We start from the raw sequence: 13914 nt of genomic DNA, 5'->3' as shown, positions 1-13914 counted from the left end.
AAAATGTTGCCGACCCCTGGTGCAGTCTGTTCATGGTTCTCTAAAAATGTTGTTTTCTATTCACTGAAATTGCAGCTGTTTTACACGCTTAGATAACTTGTATCTTTTGGCTTGTAGACACACAGTAGGAGACACTAAGGTCCCCTTCTGTCTGCAGTCCTGTGTCAAGCCCCTGAAGTACGCCATCGCTGTCCACGACCACGGCACTGAGTACGTGCACAGTTTTATTGGGAAGGAGCCCAGTGGCCTGCGCTTTAATAAACTCTTCCTCGATGATGATGGTGAGACGATACACTTTTCCTTTTTCTCTAGTTCGTTCCTTCAGTTCATGGTATATTTTTCCTTTCCTACACACTATTGTAAAAATGTTGCAGTGTTACTCTTCTATTACCCTGATATAAGAGTGTACACATGTAGCCTCTATTCTGCCAGGGCATGATGCACAAGTGAGAAAATGGAGGTGCTGCACTTAAATGCTTTTCGAGCTCTAAAGGGGGAAGACTTTCTGTCCTCTTGTCATTACATTTGCACAGCATGACTAGAACTAAAGAGGAAGAGAGCTCATTACATAGAGCAGCTTATGGAAATAGACTAAAATAATTCTTAGTTTTACTCTCCTGAAGAGGAATATGTCAGAAGTCACCTGACCTCCAGCTGACGAATAATTAACACGAGAGCAAGACTTTCTATATCCTAATTTTCTTTTTACATTAAAACATTTTTAATGATTTGATTTAAATAAATGTCTTCAGTTAAACAGTAGTCGATTAGCTTTGACTCATTGTTGCTTAGTGGCATCTATCCAGCTCCACTCACAGTTGAAACATGACACTTCATCATCGCAGCTCTATTTGTATTATTCAAACATAATCCATCTTCATAGATCATCACAGATGTGTTAAAATGCAAAATCTGTTTTTAAATTAATCATGCTTTTAAACATGTTATTTAAATATGTTATTTATTGTAGTATACATTTATTATTCAAAGTATATTGTAGTGCAATGCACATGTTTCTTCATACTTTTATAAATATGTTACTTTGTATAATTTATTTATATTTATAAATATTTCTATTCTAGCAACTGTGAAGTAACCCTCCCAAAAATCAATCCAGTATTTCTCATTCCGATAGCTAAGCATGGCAGAGTTTAAATAACTTTGTCAGTGTTCCAAGCTTTGTGTGTGCCAACATCCACAATCTCATGTCATAAAAACGTGGCTACATGCCAAAGTAACATTTGAAAACATTTGTTCACATCATTCTGCTGCTATTTTGTATATACTCTATTAAAACATATATTTATTTTTAGTATCTTCAGTCAATGTGTGCTCTACATGTATTTGATTCTCAGTGTTTGTTCTGTCTATATACAGAGCCCTCAGGTGAGTGTTTACACTTTGATCCTCTGCAGTATGCTAACTGAGCTTTTTTTATGTTTTGCAGATAAGCCCCACAACCCCATGGTCAACGCTGGCGCTATTGTTTGTACTTCACTGATAGAGGTAAACACAGAAACACTTTTCTGCTCCTTCATTTGTGTTTTCATGTTCAGTCTGTGTCATTTCCACTGTAACCTTAGAGATACAACTCTGTGTATGGTGGGTTTATCAGTGAGCTGCTTATCAAGTTAATAAAATGAAGGATAACATACAGTTAATATTAACAGATACTATTGACTGTTTAACAATGAGCTGAGAAACCTATCTTTAATTTAAAACAATGCTAGGAAGACTCACAGTAATGCAGTTTTTAGCTGATTCAACACCTAGTTCATTTCTTATCATGTTTTAATATTATGGTATTCTTAGTTAAGACCCAAATGCACTGAAAACAATAAAAAACTAAAAACGGCTCCTTATTTGACGTGCACCAATTGATGCTCCTATTGCATACAGTCATCACATGTACATGACGTTTGTTATTTTAACCAGTGAAACTACACTTTTGTTGTTAATATAACTAAAGAACATGCTCTGGGGAAAAATACTAGCTTTTGTTCCTTTTGATCTCTCTACAAAAGTAACAGTAGCACTGCTGTGTCGCGCCTCTAGTGCGTGTTCAGCTATTAAAAACAATGGGCGTATCTCAATGCACGTCACATTCAGTTCATTTTTACCTTTACTCGGTGCAAACACCCAGTTTGCTCAGATATTTATGACTTTTGACTCAGCTGGAATCATTTCTAGGTCACCACCTTAGTCCACTGCCATGTATCCTGTTGTGGTAATTAAGTCTTGTGTAAATCCTTCCGGAAGGCACTCAGCCAGCCCCAGCACACAAACATACTCTGTTATCGTCCCTACTGAAAATAACCTGGAAGTGGAGCTAGTCAAGTGCAGTGCACGCAAACCAGCCTCAATCTGCACATGATGATGATCAATACTTACCTGTCACAGAGCCTCTATCTTTTCACCCCAGTTTAGTGTGACCCTGTCAGGATTTCTCTGCAGTGTGAAGACGGATAACTGACAGTGACTTCAGAAATGAATCGCTTGTCATATGAGCTGCAGCTCACAGTTTCACACATAACAAAGGAGAGGTGAAACATGGCTTTAACACCAGCTTTTTCCTTATGTTTTTAAGTTAAAAGTTACAAATCATTTTTGGGTTTGACTTTTAATTATTTGACTTCACAGGGGCTCTTTACATAATTGTGCTGGCACTGCATAATTAGCACTTGCACAGACACATTCAGAAAAGAGCTTTCTATAAATAGCTGCAAGACTAAATCACAGATGTTTTCTTTTGAATGTCTTGAAATGAGCTGCAAAACACATTCTCTGCTATTTGCTACAAAATGCTCAATGTCAAAGATATCTGACTGTAGGTTTTTCTGGAGAAGATCTTATGTTGGGCCAATCTTTTGTCCCAAACAATTAGACTTGGAGCTGAATTTGTGTTCACTAATAATATGAATATTTGTTGTTGATGTTGTAAGAAACAATATGATACCAAAGCTTGGAAATATGATTATTAGTGGGGGTTTCTTTACTTGAGAGGAAGCAATATATAAAGGGAATGAAATCAAATCACCACCTATGTATGAACAAGCATGCTGAAGCATGTGGCCTGTTTGATTTTCATTTGGTTTTGGACCTCTTGTACTCTTTGTCAGAAGTCTCAGGGTCTGGGACCTGTTTGTTTTCTGTTTCCACATGTTCAAAACACATTCCCATTTCAAAATTCACCTGTGCTTGGTGTTTTTTATGGGATGATATTTGCAAACTGATAATAAACACCATCACATTCTTGCATATGTCACTCGAAGTTGAGACAATGGTAGTATTATCAAACATGTAGCTGTATTTTACAGTGTATATCTGACAATGGCCCAAGATATACATTTGTAGTTTATTGTGCAATAAAAGCAAAGTTGACAACACAATTGTCATAGTTAGTGATTTTACAATGGCATGTTTATGAATTTGGTGCCATAAAGTACATTTTTAAACTGAGTAGTACTGTTTCTTAACATTTATACTTTTAGGGCAAAAGAACAATGAATATTTATTTCAAGACCAGTTATAGTACACTGAGGAAAATGATTACATTTGTTGTGTTAACACTTTAATTAAACACAAAGGCTGCTTGAGGAAACATTGGACCTTAATTTCTAACTTGTCAGCAGTATTTATGAATTAGATCTGATGTGTAACAGCAATGTTTAAAAGCTTATTTTTCCTTTTTTATTGCTTAACATAATGAACAAACACAAGACACAACAGATACCATTAAAACACCTTTCCATTTGTGTGACTGTTGTGTGTCGTCACAGTTGTCGAACAGAAGTAGAATTTAGATTAAAATGGTAATCTAAAATACAAAGAAGATATCTTTCACAGCGATGGGTAACTTGTTTTTTTTAGTAGATTCAATAGTTCAGCATTTTTCTTCTCTGAGAGCAAGATGAGAAGATGATATGAAAGCCAATAACCTAAAGCTATTTACCATTAGTTCATAGAAACCAAAAACAGTTGAAATTCCATGTTTTTTTTACTTCTTTTTTTAACTGTTGGGTTAACTGATTTTACCGCCGGCACCAAGTGGCTAAAACATGAATAAATGCATCTACTAAGCAATGAACTAAGTACGAATCTGAAAGCTTAAAATAGCTAGCTTAGAAAAAAGACTTGAGGGAAACGTCTAACCAGGAATGTAGTAGTATTTGGAAGTGCTTCAGTGTGGTTTTTAGTGGAAGATCTAGGATATTGTGAGCACAGGTTATGATATTGGTATCTAAGAACGACTAACAGCTGCAGACCCGACAGCCTCTCTGAAATAACCAGACTCTGAGAATTAGCTGTTGTTTGCCCAAAGATAATTCCCCATAAATAGTGCCAAAAAATGCAAAACAAATTCTCTTCATATTAATTAACAAATGTATGTAAATGATTGAGATTTAGTGTTGGTTGGTGTGCTTTTGAACACGCCAAGCTAGGCGTTTACCTGTTTCTGTCTTCATGCTAAACTAGCTAAACACATCCATGACATTATTTTGGTGATCTATTCATCTCACCCCCCAAGGGAAAGGGCTTACATGTTGAAATAACTCTAAACATTGCCAACAGTGGTGTTAGCAGATAAATACTTGGCTAAGTTGAAACATTAGAAGAGCACCAACTGTACTTTTTAATCCTCTAGTCTATTAGATTAAATCTGTTAGTTCTGTTCTTTTTCTTCCAAGTAAGGTCCTTTTTAATATGATTACAGTCTCTGTACTCATTATTCAAGAAAATCAACCAGTCAAAACACTTTCCTCATTTAGATTTTATAATGCAAGTTATATAAATCGTTTTAGTTTAATAGATTGATGTTCAGATAAAGCTTTCATTACACAGCAGACCTGTTGGACATACTAAATGACTAAAGACACTTCACAGGAATGCTCCAAACACATCTCCTCACATTTTTCTGAGACGATCATGAGTGTCAGTGTCCATCTGCTCACCATTGTTTCAGTGTTATTTGTTTTTCTATACTGAGACTCAAATGTCTCAAATGCCAGGTCAGGTTGCCCAATTGGCTTTAAGCTTGGGGGGGAAACTGTTGGATGGTTGAAGTGGCAGAACTGTTGTTACATGGTGCTTGAAGGCTACATGTTGTTGCTGTTTTTACAGACATAGGAACTGTGGGAAATAATGACTGCTGCTGCAGGTCAAATGACGTTGGTAATTTTTTCTTCCTTTTCCATATCTTTCTCCTCCCAATCCCCAGACCCCTACCCCACTCTTCTCTCTTTCTCCTCCAATCAGATCTGTAGAACTCCCATTTAGTGACTCTTTAACACCTCCATCAGTGTCACTTACTTTTTCTTCTGCACAGTAAAGTGTAGAATTTTTGAAATGTGCTGTCACACAAAATGCATTTGTCTTTTTAAAAGTAATGTTAAAAATATGCGCACACCATCCTTTATATTTGCAACTAATGCTACAGAACTATAAATGTGCATGCATGTCCATTTGTACTTTTGCTGTGTTTTCTGCAGTGCGATAGGCAACATAATAAGCTTCAAAAAGGTACACAAACTGTGTATTCTATTCTCAGAGGAAAAGCATTCTTCCCTTTGTATCCTGCCCGTTGTTTTGTCTGACAGTCTCTTGACACATGAAACATGTTGACATATCATCCTCAAACACATACACCTGCTTTACAGTAACCTGTAATGCAAACCTAGCTGCATACACTTACATTTACTTGGATAGTAACATACATTACATTACATACAGTCACAGCTGTTTCAGCTTACAAAAACAACACATTTACCTTTTTACTGATTAGACAATATTGAGCCCCCTATTTGGAATCAGTGAGACATAATGGTGGGACATGTGTTTCTTTAACTGACTCAGGTCTGCTGATGCACATGTCTACTAAATCTCCCTTTTTTAAGTCTAAAGATCTTCCATTGTGTAATCAAGTCTCATCAAATCCTATTGATATTTGTTATCGATTTTTATAATTATTGGCAAAACTCATGTGATTCTTATTTTTTTCATAAAAATCCACAAATGTATTTTCTAATTCAGTAGTTTTATTTGGTCAGCATTAATATTTCAGTCTGATCTATAATGATGCTGTGCTTCTCCTCTGCAAAAAAATCCCTCTGTGAATGAATCGTACTAACTGCTGATTATTTTTTTCACTCAACAGCAAGGTGCAAGCAACGCAGAAAGATTTGATTATGTAAGTATTAGACGTCATACCGGGTGAAATATTAAAGTAAAAAGTATTGATTCACTTTTATGTACCTTATGAAGAGTCCCCGAGGATGAGTAGATGCTGTTTTATTATTGTGTATTTAATTGACCTCTTTATACTGTCTAATAAAGCTTATGAGCTGTGCTAAATGCCTTACTACACAGTAACTCTGAGTAGATGCTGAGTACATAGTGTTTACTCTAGAGCAGTGCTTCTCAAAGTGTGGTCCGTGGACCACTGGTGGTCTGTGAGCGCCCCTAGTGGTCCGTGACTATATTGGTAACATTTCACATTTGAAATAAATAAATACATTTAAGTTTTCCGCACTCTCGCGGGAACATCTCCGCAATGGAGCGAGCGTAAGTTTCACCTTTGCTTGCATGATATAGCCCAGCGCAACACCTTCATCACACATGTTGCCACTTGTTTGTACCATTTTCAGGCGATTTGTAATCTGTTCTAGAAAAACGATGTGATTTTGGATATTTGTGGAGTTAGGTGGTCCGCGAGTGTTTTTTTATTGGTTAAGTGGTCCTTGGTATGAAAACGTTTGAGAAACACTGATCTAGAGAAAGGACACAATGAAGTGTGATTATGCATACTAACAAGTGTGCTGCTATACCACCATGCAGTATACAAGAAAATGTAGTAACTGCTCACAGCTAGTCATTAAAGGGGCTGTAATGACTTTTTAAAAATGTAAATAACAATTTATCAACTTTCACTTTGCTTTCCTCCAGGTCATGAACTTTCTGAAACGTATGGCGGGAAACGAGTATGTGGGTTTCAGCAACGCCACGTAAGTCCCTCTAAATCATGAGTTGATGTTATCAAAGTTATCTTCCTTCACTCACCACGCAAAGCAGAACACTTGCTTTCATTTCATTTCAAACCTTTATTTATCCAGGTGAATCACTTGAGATCATCGATCTCTTTTTCAAGGGAGACATGCTCAAGTAGGTTCCACATGAAACATAAAAACATAAAACAGAACAAAGAAAAGGATGTCTTACAGCATCATTACAGGGATTACAATTTACATAACTATCCACATGAACAGGTACCAACAGCTTCCGATTGAGTAGCATCCAACCGAGCTTTAAAAACATTTAGTGGCACCAGATTGCTCAGTTTCCATTTCAATTTCAGACTATTCCAATACAGTGGAGCTGGGCATCTAAATGCTATCTTCCCTAAGACAGTCCTAGCAGTTGGCACATTTAATAAAACCACAGCATGCGATCTCAGGCAGTAGCCACTTACAATTCGCCATGAGATCAGGGAGCAGATGCTACTCTGTATGGCTCAAAACGCTGCAGCGTTGTCTTTAATCAGCTCTTAGATAACGAGCTCTAAAGGCCAATTTGCTCAGTGACGGATTAAAAACTTAATATGGAATCTGCATCTATGGTTTGGGCTGCACACAAACAAAATGCAATGCATGTCAACAGCGTCACTAACAATAATGACTGGAGGATCTGTGTATTATCAGGCATGTTGTGCTCAATGCAATGGAAAGCGTTGTATTTCCACAGCCAATTTGTGTAGGTTGTCTTTTTTTTTTTACAAGTCTTTTTATTTCATTATAGTGTACAATAATCAATGCCATTTCATAGATTGTAATATCACAGTACACTCACTACACTCCCCCCTCCCTCCCTCCACCCGCACATGCCCACACTAACGAAACCAAAAACATTTATACAAAAAAATAAAAATAAAATGCTTCTCAATATAACTCAAACAACAAAGCCATGAAAATGAAAATAAACATAAAACGAAAAAATCAAAATAATAATAATAAGCCCACATCAAAGTAAAACAAACAAATAATTATACAATTAATTATACAATACAGCGATAATATAGAAAAAGACAACACAACTAGTATTTCCGGCCGTCAGGAAAAATAGCCACAGAATGCACCATTCCATCACTGGTCATATCTCAGATATATTTTCCAAATATGAAAACAATGGCAACCACAGAGCTTGAAAGATATGTCCATGATTATATTTTTCCAAAGTCATTTTCTCCAGAGGTAAAGAATGTGTCATCTGATCAATGAAAAGTTTAAATGTTGGAGGACGTTCATTCTTCCAGAGTAAAAGTATACATTTCTTGGCAAAATATGTTATTGTGATTAGTATTCTATAATGTTTGGGGTTCAGTTTAAAGTTTGGCATATCATTTAACAGGAAAAAACATGGATTTTGGCTCATTTCGATTCCTAAAACGGCTTTTGTGAGCGCATGAATTGAATCCCAGAAATGTTTCAAGAGATCACAGTCCCAAAACAGATGCATAAATGTTCTTTCTTTTACTTTACATCTCGGACATTTTGGAGAGTTTTCTTTGGAAATGTTATGCATCTTTCTGGGTGTGAGGTAAAATTTGTTGAGAAATTTAAAGTTTGCTTCTTTGATTTTATTGCTTGTGAATGGAAAATGTGTTCTTTCACAGATATTCAGCCATGTAGTTTCATCTATCTGTATCCCTAAGTCCTTTTCCCAGATTTTATTTAAGGTTGGAAAGGATGACTGAGCTCTTTTAGAAAAAACTGCATTAAATTCTCTAATTTTACCTTTGATTGTGCTCGATGACATCAATATCTCCTCCTCTTCCAACAATCCCGATCTCAATTTATTGCTTTTAATAATTGATTGGATCATGTTCCTAATTTGCAGGTATCTGAAAAAATCCTTATTTGAAATGTCATATTCTGCTCTTAAATCATTAAATGATTTCAATGTTATATCTTTGTGAAACAAATGTTTCAATTGCTTTATACCTGATTTCGTCCATTTGTTTATATTGATTGACAACAAATATTTGCTAAGATCAGGATTGTTCAAAATAGGAGAAAAGATTGAAATACCTAAGTTAACATGAACTTTTTTTGTACAGTCCCTCCAGGCTAACAGTGTATTGACCACTGTAAAACATTTGGCCATATTTTTCACTTTATTGAAGTCTTTAACAAATATAAGAGTTTCCACTGGCAGTGGGTCAAAGACACTGGCTTCTATCTGAACCCATAGTGAATCCTTTCTTCCCAGAAACCAAGATAGTACATTTCTTAATTGAGCTGACCAGAAGTAGTGTTGAAAGTTGGGAAGAACAAGACCCCCCATGGTTTCTGGTTTCATAAGAGTAATTAACTTGATTCTTGTTTTTTTATTACACCAGATATATTTTGAGATGTGTCTATTGAGAGATTTAAAATAATCAGTGGATAAATAGCATGGTAACATTTGAAAAAGAAAAATACATCTCGGTAGAATATTATTTTTTATGACATTGATTCTTCCTAGCAGTGATATTGGTAATGTGGACCATTTGGATAAATCCTGTTTGATTTTGTCAATGAGCGGATTGTAATTCTCTTTAAACAGATTATCCAGGTGTGGTGTTATATTTATTCCTAAGTATTTAAAGCCACCTGGTGACAAATTAAAAGAACAAGACTTTTCCAGATTTGCTGTTGGCGTCATATGTAAGAAACAAGCATTCGATTTCTTAAAATTAATTTTATATCCTGAGTATCTTCCAAATTGCTCTATCGTGTCGAGCAGATGTGGTACTGAATTTTCTGGGTCTGTTAAGTAAAGAATGATATCGTCAGCATACAGAGAAATGTTGTGTTCATCGTTAATCTTCACTCCTTTAATACTTATGTTGTCTCGCACACATGACGCCAGTGGTTCAATTACAATTGCAAAAAGCAAAGGTGACAGTGGACATCCCTGTCTTGTCCCCCTTGTTAGTGAAAAAAAATCTGAGGAACTGCAGTTAGTAATAACCGCTGCTTTAGGATTTTTATAAATTGATTTGACCCACTCTATGAATCGAGAGCCCATATTTAATCTGTTCAAGATAGCAAAAAGAAAATTCCACTCAACCCTGTCAAAAGCCTTCTCGGCATCTAAAGAAAGAAGCAGAGATGGCTTCTGACAGGTGTCCAAATGGTTTATAATATTCAAAAGTCTCCTTATATTATCAGAAGAATATCTGCCCTTGACAAAACCTGTTTGATCAGGACTAATTAGTTTAGGTAAAATAATTTCCAATCGTTTTGCTAATTATTTGGTGATAATCTTATAATCATGATCTAAGAGGCTTATAGGCCTAAATGAAGAACAATTCAAGGGGTCTTTCCCATCTTTATGTAGTACAGTAATATATGCAAGATTCATTGATTGAGGAAGTGTTCTGTTGTGAGAGAAGTTGTTAACCAATTTGACATAAATATAGGTTGAAGTTCAGTCCAAAACTCTTTATAAAATTCTGCCGAGAAGCCATCTGGCCCTGGGCTTTTATATATAGGCATAGATTTAATTGCAGCCAAAACTTCTACTTCTGTAATTGATGAGTTTAGATACTCTTGATCTAAATCAGATAATGTAGGTAAATTAATGTTATGGAGATAATTGTCCAGTTCATCTTGTGAGTAATCACATTGAGATTTGTATAATTTGTTATAAAATTCATAAAAAGTCTGGTTAATCTGTTTTGGGTGGTAGGTTATCTTGTCGTCTTTCAGACGAATTGCCTTTATAGCCCTTTCTGCTTGCTCCTTCTTTAATTGATAGGCAAGTAGTTTACTTGGTTTATTGCCGAATTCATAATTATTTTGTCTGATAAGATTCATTTGTGTTATGATTTCATTTGTTAAGTCAATATTTAATTTAGCTCTGGCTGTGTTTAATTGTTTCCAGTTTTCATCTGTTGATGCGGATTTATGAAGTACTTCGCATCTGTTTACTTCTCTTTCAAGTTCTTGTCTGAGCTTAACATTTTCACGTTTTTTAAAAGATGTGTATGAGATAATAAGTCCTCTTAAAGTAGCTTTCGCAGCTTCCCAAATAATATTCGGATCTATAGAGGGGTCATTATTTTCTTTTATATAGTACCTTATCCACATTCGCATTTTTAATTTGAATTTTTCGTCTCTAAGTAAGGAGTTATCAAATTTCCAGCGCCTGGATACAAATTCTCCACTCTCCAAGTGAATAGTTAGATGAACTCTTGCATGATCTGAAATATTAATGGAATCAATTTTACATTCTTTTACCCTATGCATGTATTTTGAGGGATTAAAAAAATAATCTATTCTAGAATAAGAGTTGTGGACATTTGAAAAGAAAGTTTAATCTTTGACATCTTGATTTAATTGACGCCATACGTCAATAAGGCCACATTCTGCACAAAGCCCCTGAAGGACCTTTGAGGATTTAAGATTGTGGCTCTTGGACTGGTTAGTTTTATCTAATGTAGGGTTAAGAGTGCAGTTAAAATCGCTGCCCATCAGTCCTAATCCTTTGCAGTTTTCATTGAAGAGCAGCACCATGTCAGACATGAACATTGGTTCATCTATATTGGGAGCATAGATATTTAAAAAGGTGATTGGGGTTCCAAAAATAGTACCAACAACCAAAACAAACCTACCATTTGGGTCCGTAACTAATTTTTCTAATTCAAATGGGCAAGTTTTGTTTATCACAATAGCTGTCCCTCTACTATGGGTTTTATATGATGAGAAATACACCTGACCTATCCAATCTCTTTTCAATTTAAGATGTTCAGTATCTGAGAGAAAGGTTTCTTGTAAGAAGACCACATCAGCTTTGTCTTTTTTAAGAAGAGATAGTACTTTATTCCTTTTTATGGGATTTCCCTAGCCTTTAATATTCCAAGAATAGATTTTCATGTTTTGCATGCTGACTGCTGCATATCTGTGGGATTATATTTAATATGTTGTATATTTTGGCCCCATACACAAAACGGATTGTCACTGCTTTTATTATTTAACATTATAACTAATGTAACACAAACGCAAAATACAAAAAGAAAACAATATAACATCCCACCCAAACAAGGGTCTTCTGACCCTGGCAATTCATCTACCCAATTTATTGTAGCCCAGAGAGAAACAAACGTCAGAGAAATGTGCATCTCAGATCTAACGAAATGTCCTCTTTGTGTTGGCAACTTGGAGCTCCCATCCTCAGTTCTCATTGAAAATAAATAAATGTCTTCCTAATTCTCCTCCTTAACAGGGGACGGGTATATAGAAATCCGCATCCCAAATGTCATCATGGTATGTTCCATCCGATCATTTACATGTCAAACAATATATTGCCATAAAAAAACAAGGCAAATCAAAAAAGAATGATCAGAGGAGTGTACATGGTGATATCTTAACTGTCAAAATAAGAGTGGAGGAGGAAGGGTGTATTTTAAACAGAACTGTATGTTACTGTTTTGTCAGACCCCTCCACTACCTTCTTTGTTGGTGTGGTCCGCTACGTCATTCTTTGTTGCCGGAAGCAAAGACACTGGTAAATATAACAAAATACAAATGAACTAGTTCGATCCTGGAAAGTCCTCTTAATGTGTCCTTGCGAAAAACGATTTCCAAACGTTTCCCCAATCCCAATGACAGTTAATTGAGAGAAGAGGAGAAAAGAGAAAAAAGAATGTACATCTTACCTCCACTCCGGTAGGTTAGAAAAATAGCGACTTACTGCAGCTGCTTAACAAAGGTGTCGGCTTCTTTGGGATCTTCAAAAAAAACAATCTTCTCTTTGTGAAGAATACGGAGCCGATGAGGATAAGCAAATCCTCTGAACATGCCTTTTTTGAGGAATAATTTGATCACCAGGTCGAACTCCTTGCGCTTTCGGCGTACCTCTGCAGACAGATCCTGGCGAATGATGAGTTTAATATTACCCTCGTGGATTGACATTTTCTTCGCAGACTGCAGTATCATTTCTTTATCTCTGACTCGTAGAAAGCGGATCATAATTGGTCTTGGAGGCTTCCCTGGTTCGGGATATGGTCGTAGAGAGCGGTGAACCCGCTCCAACTCTAGGTTCTGATCGAGGGAGAGTTTGAGCCAAGAAGATAGTTTCTGTTGAATATATTGAAGTAGTAATTGGCTGCCTTCTGACTTCTCTGGGAGCCCTAGTAAAACAAGGTTTTTACGTCTCCCTCTATTTTCTAGATAATCCGTCTTAGATTCCAGCGTCTTTATCAACTTTTCGGGTCTGTGAAGGTCCCGTGTTGTAGTTTGTAAGGTATCTTCTAATGTCGAAATTCTTTGTTCAGCTTCGTCCATACGCTGAAGTTGATTCTCAAGGGCCTGGTTTGTTGTATCTAGTGCTTCTTTCATTGTTGAGACTTGACTAGTCACAATCTCCAAACGATTATCAATTCCATCGAGACGATTAATTATCTCAGAACGTTGAGATTTTAACTCGGACATTATCTCAGCAAACGAAGGATTTCTATCATCCTCTTGAGACTCATCCTCCGGTTCTGGTAGGTCTTGGTTGCCTCGTGGGTTTCTTCTTGGCATCCTTCCTTCTTTTTCTTTCTTTTTGTAGCAAGAGTCTTTCCTTAGATGTCAACTCTTAACTATAGTCAATAAAGATGTTAAGCTTTTTCTCTGAGTGGAGGTAAAAAACTCAAATTTAATCACTGAGGTTGTGCGGAGCTCTCAGCTCAGGCTGCCATCTTGTTCCTCTCGGGCCTCACCCTAATGAATGATTCAATGTGTAGGTTGTCTGAACGTGAAATATGAATATGTCACGTGGATTATGAAATATGGTCCATGGTCACAGACATGCAGAGGGGTAGTGCTGCACGATTAATCGAAAAACGATCGTGATCTCGATTCAGACACCTATGCGATCTCATTTGTAAATTAC

At 36.3% G+C, this 13914-nt stretch overlaps 1 protein-coding gene across 2 annotated transcripts in view; it reads left to right on the top strand.

Moving 5' to 3' along the window:
- LOC307030129 (glutaminase kidney isoform, mitochondrial-like) overlaps positions 1 to 13914 on the top strand; it is a 64193-nt gene that overhangs the window by 15883 nt on the left and 34396 nt on the right. For both annotated transcript variants that reach the window (XM_079666370.1, XM_079666371.1), the window contains exons 6-9: positions 118 to 281; positions 1448 to 1506; positions 6155 to 6187; positions 6943 to 7001. In XM_079666370.1, coding sequence (XP_079522496.1) covers positions 118 to 281; positions 1448 to 1506; positions 6155 to 6187; positions 6943 to 7001 — 315 coding nt within the window. The remainder of the gene's footprint in view (positions 1 to 117; positions 282 to 1447; positions 1507 to 6154; positions 6188 to 6942; positions 7002 to 13914) is intronic.

The sequence above is a fragment of the Notothenia rossii genome (assembly GCF_949606895.1).
Source record: "Notothenia rossii genome assembly, chromosome: 2".
Taxonomy (NCBI): domain Eukaryota; kingdom Metazoa; phylum Chordata; class Actinopteri; order Perciformes; family Nototheniidae; genus Notothenia; species Notothenia rossii.
This window is presented reverse-complemented; position numbering and strand designations above follow the sequence as displayed.